Source organism: Apostichopus japonicus, chromosome 4, assembly GCF_037975245.1.
Source record: "Apostichopus japonicus isolate 1M-3 chromosome 4, ASM3797524v1, whole genome shotgun sequence".
Taxonomy (NCBI): domain Eukaryota; kingdom Metazoa; phylum Echinodermata; class Holothuroidea; order Aspidochirotida; family Stichopodidae; genus Apostichopus; species Apostichopus japonicus.
Window position 1 is genome coordinate 1,020,882 of NC_092564.1, and position 24,170 is coordinate 1,045,051.

The following is a 24,170-nucleotide window of genomic DNA, read 5'->3' on the forward strand; positions in this document are numbered from 1 at the left end:
GCTTCATGTATAAACAACTCGGTAAGAAAAATAATTGAGACTCGCATTTGACTTGCAATGCTTCTTGGCAATCTTGTTGCTATTGCCCTCCTGTTTTGGCAGACTGATCTAAGGTAAACAATTTGCAACAGTCAATATTCTCCAAACCATGAACAATCCTATAAGTTTGAATTAGATCACCTGTCTTCCTTTGGCATGCCAATGTAGGTAACTTTAGCCTGTCACAATAATGATGGTTCTCCAGATCAGGCACAAGATGTGTAGCCCTATGTTGAACACTCTCAATACTGTTTACAGTATGTCAGTTCTTAGATGGGGGAACCAAATAACATTACAATATTCCAGATGCGGCCTCACAGGTGTTTTTTTTAAAGTCATAACGTCTAGAGTAGTGTCTAAAGCTTGAAAGGACCTCCTATTAATTAAACCCAGTATGCTGTTGTTAGGTCAATGGGACAACTATATACAGTAGAGTGTGGCAGTGTGCTACCCTATAATGAGCATGACATTCACATAGCATTGTTATATACAGTTAAAGTAAATGGGAGAATCCCACTGGTGAGATAAAATATTTGATCCTGTTTACTTGGGAGCACATATTATGGTCTGTGGGAGTAGGACTAAAATTTTGTAAGTTCCTTAGGTAATCTCTCTCTATAATGCTTTTTGTAGCCTAACTTAACCATAGATGTCTGTAACTTGTGTAAGTATTCAGTCAAGATTAGGAGTATCTGGACCATGTTTCATTTTGATCAGTTACATGACAGGCAAGAAGGGTACATGACTATGTGTGATTCATGGGAACTCTCTGAATCACAGAGTTGTTGATATGTGACTAGTATAGTCTATAGGGGCTTAGATTTAGAACTGATGCAATTGGTAGGTTACTACTACTACAAGTACCTAGCTTTAACTGTAAATATACTAGACTGAATGTACATATCAATTAGACTTACCTCCAATACACACAACATGCTCTCGTAGTTGGTCTTGTAAGTACGGTTCATCAACTTGTTCTAATAAATCGTAAATAGCATAAATGTGAGGATGAACACTTTCAAACTGCTGAATTTCCTCACGGATCGCCCTCGAATTGAGTAATTCCAAATTATGGACGCTCATCGTATTCATAGTAACATGTTATTCCAGTGAAAATAAGGGTGTTACCGTCAGCTATCGTAGCCTTCTTCTCGTCCGTTTGTTGAAGTCCAGTATAGTCAATGAAGTATGGCCTACTGCGCTTGCGCAAACTTATCTGAGGACTTCCTGTATACCATGTATACTGTACTCATACTCACTGATATGTTAGTGAACAAGATCAGTGACTGTACTTCTGGAGTAAAGACGGTATAGTACGGTGAATACGACGATTTCAATATACCAAGCAAATGTGAAAAGACAAGCCGATGCGCGAAGAAAGGGGCGCTACCTTCAAATAGCAATGAATGTATGGTACGAACTCGCTCTATCGCTGAATGGAGAGTACTTTGGTTTACTGTGTTTAGTCGTGCAGGCACGCAGTAAAATCAGTCTTTTAAATATGCACAGTGTGCTAGTACTTGCCTTCTGTCATACAGCTTGAACTAACTCAAAATTTGCGAGATGGATCCAATAGGCGCAGGGCCTGTATGGTATGGTACACGATAGCAGCCCTCATACTCACCGGTAGAGGGCCGGGGTGGATTCTTAAATTAAAATATATGAGGAACACGCAACTCTGGGTGTAATTTTGTTACAGTTTCTTGTTCGTACAGTATGCCGTTTTATTTAAGTTGATTTTGAGGGATTATAAGTAATATATGAACGTTATACCCGCCCAATATTTACTTCAATCACAACACGTATGCATTTCGCGTGGTAGCAACACTAATGGTAGGCCTAATTGTTTTATCGCTGCAAAAGTTCAACAAGTGTTCACTAAACTTCTTTCTCATGACGAATGCCAATGGAATTATGTGCAATGGAATGGCATTGAGAATGCTTATACGATTATGTTGAGAACTGCAACATTAATTGAGGTTTTACCATTTTCTTTTACACTGGGTTCTTGATGAGGATTCGTCCCTTCTGAACGATTTTATTTTTCTATTGGACTAAAAATGATAAAACTCTTCCAGACATTTTGCTGTTATGCAAATGAAATAGGTGGCGCTAGTATGATACACACTCGTTAATCTCTATACACACATAGGTTACACTATCTTGCCTGTAAAATTCTCTTATGTGGAACATAAAAGAATGTACCAGCTCGGCTGGGTAGCCTGAGAGTACCAGCTTGGCTGGGTAGCCTGAGAGTACCAGCTTGGCTGGGTAGCCTGAGAGTATCAGCTTGGATGAGTAGCCTGAGAGTACCAGCTTGGATGAGTATTCTGAGAGTAACAGCTTGGATGAGTATCCTAAGAGTACCAGCTTGGCTGGGTATTTTGAGAGTACCAGCTCGGCTGGGTAGCCTGAGAGTACCAGCTTGGCTGTGTAGCCTGAGAATACCAGCTTGGCTGGATAGCCTGGGAATACCAGCTTGGCTGGGTAGCCTGAGAGTACCAGCTTGGCTGGGTATTCTGAGAGTACCAGCTTGGATGAGTAGCCCGAGAGTACCAGCTTGGCCGGGTATTCTGAGAGTACCAGCTTGGCTGGGTAGCCTGAGAGTACCAGCTTGGCTGGTAGGCTGAGAGTACCAGCTTGGATGAGTATCCTGAGAGTACCAGCTTGGCTGGGTAGCCTGAGAGTACCAGCTTGGCTGGGTAGTCTGAGAGTACCAGCTTGGATGAGTATCCTGAGAATACCAGCTTGGCTGGGTAGATTGAGAGTACCAGCTTGGCTGGGTAGTCTGATATTACCAGCTTGGATGAGTATCCTGAGAGTACCAACTTGGCTGGGTAGTCTGAGAGTACCAGCTTGGATGAGTATTCTGAGAGTACCAGCTTGGATGAGTATCCTGAGAGTACCAGCTTGGCTGGGTAGCCTGAGAGTACCAGCTTGGATGAGTATCCTGAGAGTACCAGCTTGGCTGGGTAGCCTGAGAATACCAGCTTGGATGAGTATCCTGAGAGTACCAGCTTGGATGAATATTCTGAGAGCACCAGCTTGGATGAGTTTCCTGAGAGTACCAGCTTGGATGAGTATCCTGAGAGAACCAACTTGGATGAATATTCTGAGAGTACCAGCTTGGATGAGTATCCTGAGAGTACCAGCTTGGCTGAGTATCCTGAGAGTACCAGCTTGGCTGGGTAGCTTGAGAGTACCAGCATGGATGAGTAGCCTGAGAGTACCAGCTTGGCTGGGTAGTCTGAGAGTACCAGCGGCTTGGTAGCCTGAGAGTACCAGCTTGGCTTGGTAGCCTGAACATCGTTCATGTAGTTTCTAGTTTATGCTTGTGGAGCCCTTCGAATTCGAATTGTGACTTGTTCTATACAGCGCTGACATATAGGCCTATAATCCACAAATACGGACCAAAAGAATATTTGCGATACCCGTTTGTACTTACACAGGCGTAATAATAAGCACTAAAGGTAAACTATTTAACAAAAAATGAATTGTAATGTTTCAGGCAGGCCTCGACAAATACGGTCGCCAACTCGCCAATGGCGACTACAATTTGCGACTGGCGAGCAAAAAAATGCATTACGCTCGAAAGTTTGGCGAGTGGCTCATTCGCTCATTGCCTTTATACGATAGGCTTACTGTGAACTTGTGAGCAATTTTACACATCAAATTAGAATTATCGAGTGCACTGTTACCAGGCGCGTATACAGGGGGGGGGGGGCGTTGGGGGCGCGCGCCCCCGGGTAAGAAAAAAAAGCGAGAAAAAAAGAGAAGAACAAGGAAAAAAAAGAGAAAAAAAGAGGAGGAGGAGAGGAAGGAAGGGAAAAGGTAAAAAAAGAAAAAGGAGAAAAATAGGGAGTAGCAGTAAAACGCCAAGACACCGGGAAGAGAAAGAGGAACAGTGACATCATTACAGCGCCGGTCCCTAATGTATACACAGGGTAGCCAGTGACGGATCAAGGATTTCGAAAGGCACGTTTGCCTCACCCTACCCTTTACACCGACAACTCCATTTTTGACGTTTCCATTTTTCCTCTCTCACTCATGGTCTATATATATACTATATATGGTCTATCATAACGCGTGTGTGTTTATATACGCCTTAAACAATTGTAGAATTGTGCTATGAAACCAACTGTGGCTGGTCTCGAACTCGACCGTGTCGTCGGGGAACATGACGCATTTCGGGAAGGGGGCGACCGCCCCCCCCCCCCTTCAGCATATTTATTTTTGTGATATCGCTAGTAATTTCAAAATAGAAAGTGCTTAGATGCAACTTACAAGGCCTGGGAAGTGTCGTTTCCAGCGATCTGGGAGGCATTTCGGCCAAAATTTACTTATACGCTTCGCGCCAACAAATGGTCCTGGGTAGTGCCATTTCCAGCGATCTGGGAGGCAAGTTTGGCCAAAATTTTCTTGTACGCTTCGCGCCAACCTATGGTGGCGCTACGCTTAGATAATTTGCCTACAGGCTTCGCTCCTCCCTTGGCAAATTCCTCGCTACGCGCCTGTTCGATTTTGAAGCAAACAGCAGATATCACATCATATCAGTGAGCATGAAATTGGCGTTCCAGGATGAACAGCCTCAAAACTGTCCTGTCGGACTTGCCCGAAAAAAATAACCAAATTTTTTCAAGCGCGAAGCGCGCTTTCAACATGTTAATGTCAATATCATATAAGCAAGCATCGGTTATTACATCGCATGCCATCGTGTACCGTACGGTCCATGAAAGTTGCGCAGTGTACCGCGGGATGCTAATGTAAACAACGAAATGTCTTATGTAGATGGAGAAAAAGGCATGGAGGTCCAATTATCTCAAAACTCTCTTTTACATTAGTAATGGCGAATTAGGGGCTGCAGCCCCCCCCCCCCCCCCCGCCTCCTACGCCTATGTGTGTAGTGTTCGGTTTCGGAAATATCTGCTATTTTTCCATTTCCTTCAACCAAGTTTTATAATAGCCGTTATAAGAGGTTTTAATATTTCTACACCAATATATTAACTGTGTCTGAATTTTCGAAAATTTCTGACCAACATTCTTCATCACACTTCCTTCTACTCGTGCAATTTTGACCGGTCTGTTAGGGGTTGAAAGAGGTTTTTCTATATTGGTTGTCCATAGTGAGTTTATTCACGAGAAATGGGAATTTTCAAATTCTGAACAAATAATGGGCTTGGAACCTTGAAAAGTGGGCCTGACGGATATTGTGGGCCGCGACGTAGAATCACCTACAAAAGCAATGATCCACAGGACATGCGATGAGGTCGAACATGATTTGTGACTGGTGACAATCTTCAAAAAGGTTATGGATGGAAAAAAAACTATCGGGAAATACTTGGTTCTCAGGCAAAAAGTCTACATCTGGTTGGTCATTTTCAAGCCCGAGAAGTGCCATTTCCGGTGATCTGGGTGTATCAAAACCAGAAATTTTCTTGTACGCTGCGCGCCAACCGATGGTGGCGCTCCGCTTAGATAGTAACTCGCGCCTCCCGGGTTACAAAATCCTGGATACGCCCCTGGTTACAAGTAGGTCCTAGGGACAGCTCTGTTCATCAGCTCGAAAAACTAATTTGATACTAATCGACTAAATGATGTCGATAGATGTAACCAAACTGGAAACTACAAACTTAAATAAATGCGTAACGACAACTCAAACAAGGGTAACGCATGAATATTATGTTTTAAACACTTTTGAATTAAATCGATCGTCTTTGCTGTAAACAACTATAACAGTAACACTAAACCGCGATATCCTAAGTTAGGCCATTCAACCTAGGCTTATATCACACAAACACTTTGCGAGAAAGAATGGCGAGTAAATTTAACGTGTTGGCGAGTAGAATCTCTGTCGCCAGTTGGCGAGTAGATTTCAATTTTTTTGTCGAGGCCTGGTTTCAGGTATACCAACAGGATTGTTACCAGAAATGTATTGTTTGTAAACAGAAACATGCTGAAAGTTTTGTACTTGACAAATAATGAGATTTTTTGCTGGAGCACCATACTTTCTGTTTTCATCAACGAATTTCTTGAACGCCTTAAATCATCATCCGTATTCTCCTCATTTTTTTGTTTCGATTAAATCGTTACCATTGTAGTCATGCAGGTGGATGTGTGTATGGGTGTGTGTGGGTACGTATGTGTGACAACTAATAATACTTGTAAACACGATATCTCAAGAAGGGAAGCTTGGACCAAGCTCATATTTGGTGTGCAGGAGTACAACATTAAATAAAAGAAGTCTATTGTTTTCTGGAGACGTCAAGTGTCGTTTGGGGTCACCAGGGGTCAAATTGTGTAAACCTTGTAAACACGATATCTCAAGAAGGGAAGCTTGGACCAAACTCATATTTAGTATGCAGTTGTGACACGTTAAGTTGAAAAAGCCTATTGTTTTTTGTGGAGGTCAAATGTCATTTGGGGCCACTAGTGGTCAAATGTGAAAACCTTGTCAACACGATGCCTCAAGGAGGGAAGCTTGGACTTAACTCATATTTAGTATGCAGTTGTGACACGTTAAGTTGAAGAAGCCTATTGTTTTTGTGAAGGCTAAAAGTCATTTGGAGTCACCAGAGGCCAAATTGTGGAAACTTTGTTTTTATAATCTACCGTATCTCCCACCGACCAGCCATTATAGATAACATGTGCATTACGCCTCGTAAGAAAAGGAGGCTGTTGGCAATTGGCCTATGGGCATCCGTAGAATCGAATCAAAAGTCACGAACAAACCTCCGTAGGCTTCAGTGTGTCGCTTCGCTGCATTCTTTCGTTACATACAATGTGTGCATAAAGGTGTACTCTTTGTACATACAGCGTTGCTTTTGGAACGAAAGATATCACTGAATCATCGGTATTATATATTTGCTTCCGTTGTTGAAGTTTTCCGGGGTATTTCGCAATTTTCGAGATTCAGTGCCAAATACAAACTTCGGGTTTGGGTGTAGCTACGTTGGAGAAATGGCTAGGCGCCTTTTAGGATAACTGTGTTTTTTGTGCCTAGACTGTTCTCAAACTTCAGGGAACATTTACAAACATACAGCGATAGCATCATTTAAAATCTAACATAACAATTTATTAGAGCGAACGTTTTTCTTTATTATTATTATTATAATTATTATTATTATTATTATTATTATTATTATTATTATTATTATTATTATTATTATTATTATTATTATTATTATTATTATTATTATTATTATTATTATTATTATTATTATTATTATTATTATTATTATTATTATTATTGTCATCTTTAATGAGGGAAGCTAAGCTATCTTCATAGGTTAATATGCAAATGTTTTATTTTTAATTGTTTTGGAACCACAATGCAGTTTTACTGTCTGGTTAGACAACGTCAAAGACTGTCTGGTTATCACACATGATAATTGTAATGAATGAACATTTACCACCTTAGGTCCATTTAGCTCCTCTTCTTGACAATGGTTAACCTTTCAGCTCGATGTAAACTATTGTTATTGTGGTTTGCAACCTGCAAAGTTCCAGATCCAAGGTAATGATGTCCTTAGTTTCATGTTTGTCGCTCTCTGTCATAATTAGCCAATTGATTTATTCTACACATCAAAATCACACATAAGTCATTAAATTTATAGCTTTATGCTATTGGAATGAGTAAAGCAAACAATATTATTTAACCGCAAACTTTATTTAAGTTATTATATGCATTTTTTAATAAATTTATCACAGACGTACTCTCAAATCAATCCAAACATCTTATATTTCTTATTATGTTTATTTCCAATCCTTAGATAATCCTAATCATTGATTCCCAAAATATGATGAACCATAGCATCAATGCCTGCGTAGAATTCTTCAGCACAAGGCTTAATCTGGTCTGCAGGAAGAGTAAATCCATACTGTCCTTCGTCCCTGAGTTCCAGTGCGTAAGAGTGTTTGATGCCCTCGTTATAGGCCCAGTCAGCAGAACTACCACTAGCCACATCTATGGACAAGAAGTCAAAATAGTAAAACCCCTACCAGGACTCCAGGCTCTTGACATCCCTCTGCGCTCCCAACCAATTATTCTGTACCTCAATCAGAACTACTCACTTACGCCTCCATAGGTTACTATTCTAGACCATTTAAATATTTTCCAGAAACGTTGTTGAAAATTTTGTCTATGTTATCATTTTGTTTTTCAGACTTTGCTGCTACATGCCAACGTGATTTTTTTTACGTATACGGTCATGCATCCTTCTAGAACTGTAAAACACTTTGTGAAAGCAAAAATATATGAATCACTAATTTAAAACGAATGTTTCCCTCCCCGCACCGGCCTCCCCCATCCCTAAACAAAGCAGCAAGAACAGTACGTAGATGGACACATTCGAGATACTTACAAATAACTTGAGAAATGGGACCGTACTTATAGACCTTGCCGTGAACCTTCTCCAGTGCCTCAACAGCTTCCTTTGATGCTGCGTGCTGTTGACAGGATAAAATATATAAAAAATAAAAGTAAATGTACTATGGATGAATATTCCGTCACCTTTAACTAGGCCCTTATTGTACGTGATTCCGATTAAATGTTCTTGTTCGTGCGGACATTCAACTATCCAATATAAATTTCCATGGATTTCTGAGAAAGCAAACATATTTGTGTTGCTTTTTATTATTGTAAAACACCTTTCTCTCTCTCTCGTTTCAGACTCAACCATGAGCTAAGATTCGTTTCTTCTGTAAAGTGCCAACCACGTTGATGACGTCACTCATTGTACACTGACCTTTTTGAGTAAGCCCGAACACAAGTGAGCAAAGCAGAGAAAAACTTTAAAAATACCGCCACATAACCATAGACTTTCGGCGTTGGGAGAGCTTTGGGTGGCTGGTGAGTCAGTCGTGGGGTTAGGGAACCACAGTGCGACTATGACAAGAAGAGGAAGGAATGTGGGTGGTGAGCAAGGAGAGGGCACGAATGGGGAAAGAGGGGGAGCAGGAGGGAGAGCAGGAGGAGGAAGAAAAGAGGAAAGGAGGAAAGGAGGAAAGGAGGAAAGGAGGAAAGGAGGAAAGGAGGATAGGAGGAAAGGAGGAAAGGAGGAAAGGAGGATAGGAGGAAAGGAGGAAAGGAGGAATGGAAGAAGGGAGGAAAGGAGGAAAGGGGGGAAGGAGGAAAGGAGGGAAGGGGGAAAGGGGGAAAGGGGGAGAGGAGGAAATGAGGAAAGGAGGAAAGGAGGAAAGGAGGAAAGGAGGAAAGGAGGAAAGGAGGAAAGGAGGAAAGGGGGACAGGAGGAGAGGAGGAAAGGAGGAAAGGAGGAAAAGAGGAAAAGAGGAACAGAGGAGAAGAGGAAAAGAGGAAAGAAGGAAAGGAGGAAAGGAAGAAAGGAGGAAAGGAGGAAATCAGGAAATCAGGAAAGGAGGAAAAGAAGAAAGGAGGAAAGGAGGAGAGGAGAAGATGAGGAGAGGAGAAGAGGAGGAAAGGAGGAGAGGAGAAGAGGAGGAGAGGAGAAGAGGAGGAGAGGAGAAGAGGAGGAGGAGAGGAGGAGGAGAGGAGGAGGAGGAGAGGAGGAGGAGGAGAGGAGGAGAGGAGGAGGAGAGGAGGAGGAGAGGAGGAGGAGAGGAGGAGAGGAGGAGAGGAGGAGAGGAGGAGAGGAGGAGGAAAGGAGTAAAGGAGGAAAGGAGGAAAGGAGGAGGAAAGACTGTACTTGATGGCGGGAAGGAATCGGTTGTAGGGGTGCAGGATGGGGCGGGATGAAGGGAGGACGGGATAGCCCCGAGGTGAGTAAATGAGAAGTGGGGAAAATGAGGAAAGAGAACGCAGAAATGTTATTATTGGAGGTATAACGTTTTTTATTTGTGTTTATGTGTTAACCGGTTAGGAGGGGGGGGGGGGGAAGTAGTTCGTCACAAGCCGTCGAAACCTGTGATTGGTTGGTTGAACCATGACAATGTCGTGAATAAAAGAGGTGGAGGTCCTGATAGGAAGACCGAGAGCAGCTTTAATGGAGGCGTTTTGAAGAATTTGAATAGTGTTGTTTGTGCGTGCGGAGGGATTTATGATTGCTGGGACTCCGTATTCCCAGAGCAGACGAATGAATTGTTTGAAGATGAAAATGTTAAGGTGGGGGTCACTGCCTTTCACCGACAGTGCTATGCGGCAGAGGTGATAAAAGTGATGGGAAACTCTAACCTTAACGTTTTTGAAATAGCGGACCTTCCAATCCAGGAAGGGGCAAAGACGGAGACCAAGGAAAGTGGCAGATGGAGGAAGGGTTGAGCAGGTGATCATGTAAATATATGTTGGAGGTATTGGGAGTGATACGACTATATCGCAGGTGAGGGTGGACGAGGTAAGTGGTTTTAGTGGGGTTAAGTTTGATGCGCCAACGGTAACATTGTGTAGTTAATGAATCCAGGTAGCACTGGAGACGCATAGTTCCGGTGGTGAATTTGCGGCTACTCGTCCAGCTGGGGGAGGGGGGATGGGTAAGTCATTAATGTCGTTTATAAAAAGGAAGAGGGTTGAGGACGGAGCCCTGTGGAAATTCGGAAATTAGAGAGGATGCGAACGGATAGCAGGAGGAACATGATAAACAATTTGACAGAGAAAATATAAATGGTCCTTAAAAAGCGATAGGGTAAAGCAAACAAATATAAACAACAGACAACAAGAAAGAAAAGTGAGACGAACGAATACAAATATAGAAACTCAAACTTTTCTTGCTGTCATCTTTAGCCTCTGTATTTAAACAGAACAAAATGTATGGAGGATGAGATATGAATGGGTGGTTGGAAGGGTGGCTGATTGGGTGGGGATTGTAATGATAAGAGAAACTATGACGTTAGATAAACCTTCAAATGCTTTGACGTACCAATTCGTTTATATCTGTACAATTAGTAGAATCCGTGTATGCCCACGGATACATCCAGTACTGGCTGTAAGCATGTACGTCCATGAAAATTTGTACGTTATCCTTGATAGCTCTCACGTGATCTTGCAAAGTGGAAACTTCGATTTCAGAAGCTGCAGAAGTGCCCATGTAAGTGTCACTACATGGCAGGCTGCTGGACCCACCAGCTGAAATTGTTGCAAAAAAAAAAAAAACAACCGAAAATGTTGCAAAGTATTACTTTCTACGCAAGACACACTCAGTCACCATGGCCTTACAACCCAGTGGCGTAGGAAGGTACTTTTGAGTGGGGGCTGAAGACTGATGGCCGGCCTGGGGGAGGGGTCTAAGGGGAGGGGGTGTCCCCCTCCCCTCAGATGTAATTTGGTGCAATATAGCACACTTCAACCCACCCACTCCATTTTGTAAATAATTTTGCATTTTCACCTGGCCTTAGATGCAATTTGGTGCTTCAAATAATCTCATTCGGAAATGAAAAAGGGATTTTCTGACTTGCGAAGTGGGGAGGGGGCGGAATGATACTTCCGCCCCTCCATATTTTTGACTGGGGGGCTGGCGCCCCCAGCCCACCGGTTCCTACGCCCTTGTTACAATTTAATATAGTTTGTTTGATTGCAGAGCACTGCATGTATGCATCTCCAACGTGAATATTGATCAAACGAGGGTCTAAAGTTATGTGTGACATGTCTGCTAAGTTACGTATAATATTATGGTACCTTCTCCCTGCTACATAACTATACATGCTTCGCTTCTCAGATCACTAACCCACCCCTCCAGCCCCTACCCCCCCCCCCAACGCCCTTTAAACTAAACGTCTCCGGCGACGTCGATGCCTGTGCTTGCATGACAGATGTCTTAATAACACGACAAAACAAATCAAATTGGATCGCATTACGTGTAAACGATACTTACTGTTCCACTTGAATTCGTAATTTCTATTGGGATCGGTCCCATAGCAATTGTTCAAGCCACCTGATGGCTTACGGGTCTTTCTCCACATTCGGTCCTAAAATGACAATATTAACGTTAGTAAATAACTTTCTTATCTGTTTCATTCTTTGTTATCTGTCAGGAGTTACCGTATAGATTGGTGGCAAGTCATCAACTAAGTGTCATCTTTTGCTCACACACATACACGTTTTCTGTTGGATTGTGTTATTCAAAGGCAGAAACATGACTAGACTCAGTTGTAAGTCTCTTTAGGTGGACTTTCAATACCTCATTGGGACTATACGCTAAGCACGCTCTGATACGATACATGCCTACCTATCTACTGGTATTTTCCTGTTAATATAATATAACATAAAGTTGCATTGAGTTGACATTGATTTCAAGTGGTACCTCGTTCGTTTGATCAAATGCATTCTAGGGGCCCTTTTGGGGCGTCTGGCGGGCCCTTGGCAGCAGAAAATTTATCTGGCATGGGCCATTCAATACTTTGTGGCATTCATGCAATAAGTTGACATTGGTTTCAAGTGTTACCTCTTTCGTTTGATCAAATGCATTTTTAGGGGCCCTTTTGGGCGTCTGGCGGGCCCTTGGCAGCAGAAAATTTATCTGGCATGGGCCATTCAGTACTATGTGGCATTCATGCATTAAGTTGACATTGGTTTCAAGTGGTACCTCGTTCGTTTGATCAGATTCATTTTTGGGCCCCCTTTAACCGGCCCCAGGGGCCACATGCAGCAGAGGGACCATGGCAGACATTCACTTTTCAATATACTGGGTTTTTCCACAAATATTCTAATACTCAGATATTGGAACCTCGTTCGTTTGATCAAAGTGTACTGAGCTGCCGGGCTATATGGCTTGCCATAGAAGTACACTGTAGTAACACCTGGCCTAACCAGGGGTTGGGGAATGGTTGCTGGGCAGCAGCCCCGTGCCTAGGGTTCAATTAGGGGGCCTGGGCAATATGGCATAAAGAATAATGTATTCTCATTTCACAATTAAGGAAATGAAGCTTTCAAAGGTCCGGTGACATCATTGTCCCCGTAGTCCGACCTGGCTCTCGTTAACTCGATCATTCTAATCTGTTCCAGCTCCTGAACTTTGAAACATACATCCTATTCACATTATAACAGCTACCTTATGTTACCACTTTGAACAGGTAATTTATCTGTTTTCAAGAGCCTTTTCTTGACCCTATAAGAGCCCGACTGAACATTGCTTGACTCTGTTTATGATACAGGCGCGGATCCAGAGCGGGGGGGGGGGGGGTCCAGGGGGTCCCGACCCCCCTGCTCTTGGCCAACAACAAAAAAGAGAGAAAGAAAAAAGAAAAAACACAGAGAGGTGCTTTGCATGGCTAAATGGAAGGGGGTTCCCTGTTGTACTTAAATATCCAAGAATTTCACAATGGATAGAGAGAAACCCACTCCCCTTAGACCCTAGAATCACTGGAGGCCAAACCCTCACCCTTCCAGAATCCTGGATCCAGCCCTGCATCAAACAGTGGTGACGGAACGGGAGGGGGATTGGGGGCTAAAGATGGCTTTTGTATCATCTCAACTCATCTGATATGTATAACCATTTTTCATAGATTGTTTTTTCTCATCAATTGAGAAATTGCAGACATGAGATTCATATTTTCAGGCTAGGTACATGCAGCTTAGAATACTCGGGAAGTGCCGTTTCCGGCCATCTGGGGGGTTTGTAAAGCCAAAAATTTTCTGGTACGCTCCGAGCCAACCGATGGTGGCGCTCCGCTCAGATAGTCTTACGTTCAGGCGCGGCTGGACCAGTCAGACCCCCCCCCCCCCCCGTCACAAATCCCTGCATCCGCCCCTGATGATAGGCGCTACATAATATTTCTTGATTGATTGAACAGATCGATTGACGATTCGTCGAGCGTGATGTCTTAGCGAGTTGAAACAATGACAGTTTCCTGGTTTGAATACATGCTTGCTCTCATGCTTGCAGAACATATTCTCAATCAACTTTAACATGGTAATACTAAAATTTGGAAATTTAGAAAATGTACAAGTGGAACGTACAAACAAAGCAATAGTAGCGTTCCTTTTATAAACATTTTCTGTTCTGACTTACCCCTTGCCAAGTATGGACATATCCGTCTTTGTTATGTACTGGGATAATATGAAACTCCATATGGTCTGTCAAGTGTTCTGTTTCTGAAACAAGCTATAGGATGTAATATTTAATGGGACTCCTCAATTAGCAATAAAATGAATACAAAATGAGATGATGGTCGTTTGAATGGTAACTTAAACCCAAAGGTTTTAAATCAGAAGTCTTCAGTTGAATAACTAATTTTGTTTTTCCGCAGATATCAAATAAATGAAATGAAACGAAAGGAGCTGGCCAAAGATTCTTGTTTGTGATATCTTGTCTTTTGGACAAAATATCGTTGGTAATATTACGGTAGCCTATACAAAGCCAAAATATCTGGATGGAATAAACAATCGAATCAACGGAATTAAATTTTTTTATATATAATGTCCTGCTGTATATATACTACTTCACGTCTATGTATATCCTACTATAAATAATATGTATATACAAATTCACGTCTATGCATATATCCTACTATATATGCTATGTATATACTAATTCACGTTTAAGTATATCCTACTTTATATATATATATATATATAGGCTATAGTATCGACTAATTCACGTCTTAGTATATCCTACTATATAAATATATGATATGTATATACTATTTCACTTCCATGTATATCCTACTGTATATGCTATATATACTACTTCACGTCTATGCATATCCTGCTGTATATGCTATGTATACCGTATACTAATTCACGTCAATATATATTCTACTGTATATGCTATGTATATACTAATTCACTTCCATGTATATCCAACTGTATATGCAATATATACGACTTCACGTCTATGTATATCCTACTATATAGGCTACGTATATACTAATTCACGTCTATATATATCCTACTGTATATGCTATGTATATACTAATTCACTTCCATGTATATCCAACTGTATATGCTATATATACGACTTCACGTCTATGTATATCCTACTATATAGGCTACGTATATACTAATTCACGTCTATATATGTCCTACTGTATATGCTATGTATATACTAATTCACGTATATGTATATCCTACTTTATTTATGCTATGTATATACTACGTCACGTATATGTATATCCTACTATATAGGCTATGTATATACTATATATATATATATATATATATATATGCTGAATTTATACTATACTTCACGTCCATGTATATCCTACTACATATCCTAAAGAGGCCTTTATCGTTATGAAGTTCCTAATTACATAATATGTATATCATATGTGTATGTATATCACTTTTAAACCTAGCAATATCCTACTGAGTATCTTACTGTACCCTTTTTCATGTTTAAGTTTATCCTTTGTACATTTTAACACTTTTGTGAACAGTTTCATAATTTTTCCTAACCCAACCCTAACCCTAACCCTAACCCTAACTTCACCACTTACCCAATCCGCTACTTGCATCATTGTTGCCGGTCCCACCCACTCACGTGAGTGGGTTCCACCAATCATGAAGAAAATTGGTTTGCTTGCCGTGAGGTCTTGAGAGATCTTAAAAATTAAAGAACAAACACAAATATGAACGGTATGACAGAAGTGGAAAACTCTTTCAACGATTTCTTGTATAAATGATTCTTATAAGACTCAGATAAGTTAATAGGAAAGAAAGCCAAAATGGCCATCTTCTTTCTGTCACGTCTGCGGTATATGTTCCCAACATACTCCGTGCCCAAACACCCCTCCTATATACAATAGTATAATGTGACTAACAACTAACAGGGTATTTGTTCTTGAAGGCTCATGACATTTTAAATTTATATAAAATCACAAGACTTTTAAGCTGTTCGAAATAGTCAAATGTACCTACCAAATTATTCTCCCGACCATATCCATTAAAAAACATTATACGAGTTTATATCTTTCAGTCTGTCTGTCCGTTTGTCTGTTTGTGATACCAATCTTAACGTTGTACGTACCACCAATTTTTGGACTTTTCTGCCTTCGAAAGTATCTCCTACATCTTCGATGCGCACTTTGTCAGGGTTTTCCGATTGGAAAGAGATCATCCAGGCTTCGATCTAAAATATCACAAAAGGTAGAGCAGCACAAAAGTATGATATTACATATGGGGGAGTGGGAGGGGAGGTGGGAGGGGAGCGGGAGGGGAGCGGGAGGGGAGCGGGAGGGGAGCGGGAGGGGAGCGGGAGGGGAGCGGGAGGGGAAGGGTCTAACATGAACGCATACAATATGAAAACACTTATAAAATTAACATGCGTCACAATTTCAGTACAATTTTTAGTCATGCAACCATTTATTTGATCCGTACCTTCAAAGTGACCTTAGCACTATATTTTTGTGTATAATGATATGCCATGTGTGTAAGTTGTAATGATTTGATATAGCCTAGTCCAATCTTAAAGATATTGACCTTTAAATTATGCTTACTGTTTGGAATAATCGTGTTAGGCATTGTATACGAACTCAACCACAACGTATGGTTTGTCACCTTCATTAAACAAAAGTGTACCATGGATTTCGCTCAACGCCATAATTCACCATCACCAACCAATGCCTGCTGATGTAATATTATACTACAAAATTATGTGTCAAGGTATGTATGTAAACCCTACGCCAAGTGGTGTATGGAAAATGAATACAAGTCAGTATTTGTTAACGTTTAGTTCTATTTTGAAAGGAAACGTGATCAATAACAAGATTTTAGAATAAAGCTTCCATCTACCCGTACGAGAGATCTAATAAGAGAGACAACGCATGGCGCTGACCTCATGAGAGGGCGGTATTGTTGGCTCTCACCTCATCAAGAGGATGGTATTGTTCATAAAATCCTGCAGTAGCAGACGGAGTCATCTGAGCATCGATCAGAGGTTGCACATCTTCGATCATAATCTCCACCTGAATTCCACGACTTTCCAGAAATGATCTGAGGGAAGCATAATCCCTTGGTGCAACCAGAATATCTGCATTGTAACCAATTCCGCGAGATTCCTTCCAAAGATCAAACTGACGAAACACAAAGAGACCACAGTCTTCATTTTCAACAAATTTAATAATTAATATATGTCGAGTTGTTGCAATGTTATTGAGATATGCAGTTATGGGGGTTGAAATTTATTTAAATATTTAAGTGTCAAGTTTTTTTGGCAAGCAAGGACGACCAAACTCTTTCTGCATTGAGTTATGGATAAAACTATAATAATAAAATATTAATCTTTATTAGGCTAGAAAGAAATGTAAATTAAATGTGTTAAACAAGAATTGATGCAAAACTTGATGACAGCATTTGTGAGCGACTATGCTTCTATGATAATTGCTTAATTAATCGGTCCATTTTTATTAGGGATGCACCGGATATCCGGTCAAGAAGGACCATCCGGCCGGATAGTGAGCAATTATCCAGTTCCGGTTCCGGCCGAATATTTGTCAAAATCCGGCCAGATCTTTTTCAAAATCTGGCCGGATCTTTTTCATAATCTGGCCTGAATTATTCCTTAAAAAGGTGTTGGTATTAACTTAAATCAATGTAAACTATTTCCAAAAATTAATAAAAACATTCAAAGTAAAGAAATATCAGGTTTTACATGTTTAATTTAATTTTCTCAATGGTGTGACCCACTGTTTCTAAAGATCAACCAAAATAATTCAACTACTGTAATAATATGAAGCTATATACAACAAATACAGTTTGCAATGAAATCATTTCTTGCAGCCTTAATCAGTTTAATATTGTGCAGTTAACATAGACCATTCATATACTTATCAGTCAAAATACTGTTCCATTTAATCTTTACTTTCCCATTATTGTTGGCATTTATGTTTTCTCTGAATTGTTTTGTGTGAAACAATCTTTTGTATGGTTAAATACGTCTGATTTTTTTTTTAATCCACAAAAACCACTTCATCTTAAAGTTCATTCTTAAACCTTAGAATAACTTTAATTCTCATCCAAAAAAAAGATTAATTCCAGAGCTGACAATGAAAACAATTTCAAAAGTAACCTTTCTACAATTATCACATACAGAGACAATTATCTTAGTAAATAATTTAACAACATGTGACTGATCTAACAAAATGATTTCCATATTTATATCTTTTTGAGGTTTCAAGCTATCATTTCTTAAATAATTATATCTTTAAAATGATTTGTTGCAGAGCATGCAAGTCTTCTTCATATATACTGTAACCTTGTTATTTGGGAATGTAAACAAATTTAATTTCACGCTTTCACTGTATGTTGAACATATTTTCTCAAATTGTGATGAAGGAAGATAAGTTTTTCTCCAGTTTTCGGAAGAAGGCGAGCACGTTGCTGGTCAAAAATTTTTCGTGCTTCAAAGAAAAGACGCTCTGAATATACAGAGGAAGCAGAGAATATGCGTATACCTCACCTAAGATTTGCTCCTTGTTTCATACTTCTACTTCTTATTAATGATTTTCTTTTGTGTAATGAAAAAAAATCCGGTTCCGGTCGGATTTTGTCCGGCCGGATTTTGTCCGGCCGGATTTCATGTACTATCCGGCAAAATCCGGTTCGGACCAGATTTAAAAATTTGGATCCGGTGCATCCCTAATTTTGATGACGTACCAGTAAAGAAAATAAATGATATTAAAAAAGAAAACAAAAGTGGGCTAACATTACCTGATCCTGAAGACCCTTCACGATGTTGACTGCATTGTCATTTGTGGGCTTGGCATGGATAACTTTATATCTGTGTGTTAGAATATCCATCAAGTTATGGTCAATATGCAAAGTGGTAGCGAGTATTTAATTTGCAGACGGGTGGGACATGCCCCGCCTTTATATGTAATGCCCAACCTTTACATATGTAATGACCCACCTATGTAGATGTAATGACCCACCTATATATATGTAATGATACACCTTTATATATGTAATGACCCACCTTTATATATGTAATGAATCACTTTTATATACGCAATAACCCACCTTTCTATATGCAATGACCCACCTTTATATATGTAATGCCCCACCTTTATATATGTAATGACCCACCTTTATATATGTAATGACCCACTAAGCAGGCCTCAGGAGACGGAGGCAGACGACATTATATACCAAACTGGCCTAATTTTGAACCGAAAAAGGCATTTGAGAAAAGAGCACATACTTTTAATGAGAATGTCTTGAAAATACTTGAAGATACCGTAAAGACATATTGATTTCAAAATATTTTCTATTTTAAGGGTTATGCATGGTATGTAGGCACTAAAATTAGTGGCGGAGCTAGGGATATTGGTAAGAGGGGCGAGAATGATCTGTAGGGCGCTTTCGGCTCTATCAGAGCCGTATGCTCTGGACACTATCTAAGCGGAGCGCCACCACAGGTTGGCGCGGAGCGTACTTTTTTTTTTCTTGTAGTAAAGATACCCTCTAGATGGCCGGAAATGTCCCTTTCCGGGCCTTGCTAATTTGCAGATAAACGAAGAATAAATAGCCGTTAGAGCATTTTGTCAGAAAATTACACCAATAAAATGTGACAAATGTCAATAGGTAGATGAGAGCGCAGTAAAAAAGACAATATTTGTGAATAACTAAAAAGTGGTAAAAAGCTGAAAAGAGCGCCAGCAGTCCGTTTGAGTCCGTCAGTGGGAGGGGGGGGGGGCATCCGCCCCTGACTGTATGGACGCTCCGCCACTGACTAAAATACCTTTCAACGTGTAAGCTAAACAATTGAGAGGCGAAGTCGATAACTTTGTTAATTTGGGTTGCAGCCACCCTCTTACGCCGTTCCATCCAATTTACACCTCGTGTACCCGATTGTTAAACAAAGCCTACTGTTAAAAAGCAATTAAAGTTGGGGTTTGACGTAATACCACCAGTGCGACACACCGTTCGTACAATAACACAGTGTTGTGAAGCTAAAATGCCGGGAAACGTTATTTCGCATGTGTATTCATCGTTAGTTAACGTCCATTGCCCGTTTTGTAAAATAAAAGGACACAATGAACGTAAAAGCGCCTTAATATTTTTAAATATTTTTTATTATTGACATCTTTAATGAGGGTAGTCCTGCTCAGTGCAGAAGCACTATGCAGTAGAAAACGGTAAACATCTAAGAGCACAAAAATGACGGCAATAAAATAGACAAAAAAAATATCAGATATCTAAACAAAACATATGAAGTTTTCATATTGCGTTTAAAAATATTAACATTTGGCAAACATTTCAAATTTCGGGGAAGGCTGCTCCAAAGGACCTTTTACCATTCCCAGATCTAACAGGAGCAAGTAAAACATTATTAAAGCAGCTAGATCTAGTTCTGTAAGAATGGCTATCTCTCAGTAGAATTGTCAGTAAGGTAATCTGGAGCCAGGCCGTGAACACATCTATACATTAGAATATTCCTGAAATATAATGCACGTTAACGGACATTTAGCTACTTCAATTCAGCAAAAATATCTGTAACACGCACATCCTGAAGCCCACACTCCAGGACTAATCTAGCTACACGATTTTGAAGAACCTGAACCCGGTCAACCAATTTGTTCGTCGCCGTAGTCCAAACGGCAGAACAATAATCAATATGGGGTACACTTAGAGCGTTGTACAGAGTATTACGTGTATGCTGGTCAACACACCAACTAAGTCTTTTTTGAATACCCAGTTTCTGTGATATTTTTGCAGTAATTGTTTTCAATAAGTTTTTCCCATTTAAGAATCGAGTCGAACCACTATCCAAGGTATTTGAATAAATACACATTTTCAAGAATATCATTATTAAGCTTTACATTGAGGGGATTAACATTTTTTATAATTTGAGAAAAGCCAAATGTCATAGCCTCGGTTTTAGAAGCATTAAGTGTCAGCATATTAGTATTCATCCAATCAGAAACAGCTTCCAGGTCCAAATTTATGACTCTTTCAATATCTAATTCGTTTCTTGATGGCAGTATCATCGGCATAAAGAAAAACCTTACAATTCGAAACTACATTATAAGAAGTTCATTAATAAAAATGATAAATAAAAAGTGGACAAATATGGATTCCTGGGGTACACCAATTGTAACAGGTCTTGTATCAGATTCAACCCCATCAATAATAGTAGTTTGTTCTCTATTTGTCAAATAATTAGAGAACCACGCCAGCTCATTTTCCCGTATCCCATAATATGATAATTTACGCAGAAGAATCTCATGGTTGACTGTATCAGAGGACCTATTTAGGTCCAAAAACACAGCACCGGTGATCTGACCCTTGTCCATATTATCAAGAATGTAGTAAGTATCGCCAATAATAGCAGCAAGGGTAGAATATTGTTGTCTGAATCCAGATTGTGCCGAACTTAGAAGCCCATTGTTTTGAAGATGACCATTAATCTTGGACATGAATAGCTCTCTCAAGAATTTAGTAATAACAGGCAAAACTGAGATGGGCCTATACGGTTAATTATAACACTCCCCATTGAACAGCTGAACGCACTTTGAATTGCATCACATTAATCGAGAATAAACTGTATGTAGGCTAATGCATGGTGAGTATAAATGTCTTGACACCCATTTTACAATTATTAAACGTTATTATCGTTTTATATCATTTAGAGTACACAGTCAATTTGCATATTCACAGTGAAGGCGTTACCCAATAGTTATATTGGCGTTAGTTTATTTAGGTGCCTATACGTATGCACATAATGTTGCTAGAAATATTGCATTTGATATGAATGCATGTGTATATTACGTGAAAACTGTTGTTGTTTCTGCTAAATTAAAGTGAGTGTTTTCACAAGTGTCGCAAAAAAAAACATAGTTGATATATATATATATATATATATATATATATACTTATAAGACTTATAAAGGATTACGGAGTCACATGTTGATCACTTGCGGTTTTATTAGCCAGTAAGGGCAATACTTAACTTACCAATTAATGAAATCTAAATACCGGAAAAAAAACGTGACATTAGCGGAGTTGTTAATTAACAACGAATAACGACGAGAATTTACAGCTTCAATGTATACATGTTTCACAAACAGGTTTAAAATTACGTCTTATCGCAGGTGTCCTGGCTGCCGGTACTCTACCGTTAAATACATTATTCTTAACAGTGTATTAATGTTGTTTAAACTTTTGTTAATTTATACTTACCCAGTGTAATCAACTGCCAGAGAACTAGCCAGCAGGCATGCGAAGATAACCGAAAGAAACATTTCTACGCCTGAGTCTGTAAAAGATGAATATGACAATTTTTCATTTGCATCTGCTTTTAACCGAACCGTGCGCAGAAAGCCAAAGGCCGTCTGCAAAAGGATGACGTGGACATTCTAAAGAAAGTATAAAGTAAACAGAACGCCGCCTTACACAATTTATCTTGAACTCTGGGAGAAGCTAGGGTAACAACCTTTTCTACTATAGTGAACTCAGTATTCATGAATATTCAATACATTTAATAGTATCACCATAATCATTGATTTAACACTTGAATTGAAGGATACAGAGATATGAGATGATAACTAAGAGGGGTATAACGAATCAGAACTGTAAGTACAGCTCATATAAGTCACTCCATAAACCTCTGTATGAGTCCCTGCAGTGAATCCACATGAAACAACACTGATTCTGGACTATCATTGCATATATATGACATGTGTACACCAGTCTTTAGCAATAAATGGACACGATGGGCGAGTAGATCGGAACAGGGAACTGCCCCCCCCCCCCCCGCCCTGCCCTTGGTGGGAAGTACAAGCATATCAGGGAAAGTGAAGAAAGTGAAGTTCTAGCCAAGTTTATAAGCTTCGAACCAAGATATCCATGAAGCTAATCAATGTATACTTACTTCATGTATACTTCATGTTACTTCATGTATACTTACTTCCTTATCAATTGACGATGAATACTCATGTATTCCCGACATAATTATTTCTATTCCTGTAATAATATCAAACTTGAAATATGTTTAATCCTAAACCAGTCTTTCCAACTCTGGAATGAGCAGCAAACATATACGATCAAATAATTATTTCTATTATAGCGAATCATATACAAACTGTTCATGAACTCGTTCGTTTTCTATACTTTTCATTTGTGGAGATGATGTAACTATATATCAAGCCTTGGTTCGTTATAGTAACTAAGTCTGTTCTAGTTGGATAAAAGTGTCCTTTAATTTCATAGTCTTAGAAGGGAAAGAGAATCAAGAGTTCATTGACGTGACACTTAGAAGTGAATGACAATTCGAATGGGAAGGTCTTCCAAGGGCGGCGGAAGCACTTTCAATCTGGGAGGGGGGCACCGACATCATAGGGCACTTTGCAGAAATTTGATGGGACTGATGCAGCCTTATATTTAGTACCCTTTATAACTCTTATTGTATTATCTTATTTGCGTATACACATCACTCCAGCAACGCCTCCCCCCCCCCCCCTTTCAAGGAAATTATACATACTAGCACTGCAATATCCAATGTGCAAATTGGGAGACAAGGAACAAGTTTTCTTTTGAGACAAAATAAGGTGAAATCATGCTAGTTGCTAATGTAGGAATCTTCCGAATTAGAGTTTTTTCTTGTTAATATCTAAACAAATTTTTCCACTCGAATTGGTTTGAGTTTGACCCACAGAAATTCATTAAAAAGTCAGCGGCGTAGCCAGGATTTGCAAAGTTGTATGCACGACTATCTGAGCGGAGCGCCACCATCGGTTGGCGCGGAGCGTGCAAGAAAATTGTTGGTTTTACAAACCCCTCAGATGGCCGGAAACGGCCCTTCCCGAGTGTTCATTCTAGTTCCCTGGCCTCTTGCTAACTTGAGGCACCTCAATTTTTATGTAGAAAAAGGGAACATTTTTAACCTGAGGAAAAGTGGGGGGACACGTGCCCCCTGTGCCCCCCGGTTCCACCGCCCTTCAGGTCTTCCATATCTAATACGTGCCTAGGCACGTAACCCGCAGCACTATGTTGCTCATTTGGAGAGTGTGATACTCTGGTAGCAACAGCTGTTTGACTGACTTCACGTTTTTAAGAGTTTGAAGCAGTTATATCTTCCTCTTCATCTTGCTTAAAAGGCGTCACCTCAATAGTAGACCTACAATAAACAATATTGAATAAACATCGGCATGATATATATCTCTATAAAGACGATAAAACCGCTTAATATTAATGTCACTCTTACTATGGCTTGATTACAGACGGATCCTTTTTGCTACATATTTATCAATATTCTATTTGGTCTGCATCAGATTAAAGGAACCTTATC

The 24,170-nt window shown here is 40.0% G+C and overlaps 2 protein-coding genes across 2 annotated transcripts; one reads left to right on the forward strand and one right to left on the reverse strand.

Annotated features, from left to right (window-relative positions):
- On the forward strand, window positions 1-9,402 carry LOC139966037 (uncharacterized; the record flags this gene model as incomplete). Its single annotated transcript, XM_071968672.1, has 2 exons — window positions 1-21; window positions 8,708-9,402. A coding segment is annotated over exon 2 (477 nt), but the record flags the coding sequence as incomplete, so codon positions are not given.
- Window positions 7,687-23,895, reverse strand: LOC139966050 (carboxypeptidase B-like). The gene is made up of 11 exons (XM_071968694.1): window positions 23,860-23,895; window positions 22,064-22,239; window positions 18,593-18,662; window positions 16,750-16,956; window positions 15,912-16,013; window positions 15,382-15,486; window positions 13,956-14,048; window positions 11,820-11,913; window positions 10,869-11,074; window positions 8,400-8,484; window positions 7,687-8,002 (listed from the first exon to the last, which is right to left on the reverse strand). Exons 1-11 carry the CDS (start codon window positions 23,878-23,880, stop codon window positions 7,815-7,817), a joined length of 1,347 nt encoding a protein of 448 aa, XP_071824795.1. The 5' UTR covers window positions 23,881-23,895; the 3' UTR covers window positions 7,687-7,814.
- Window positions 23,896-24,170: the final 275 nt, after the last annotated feature.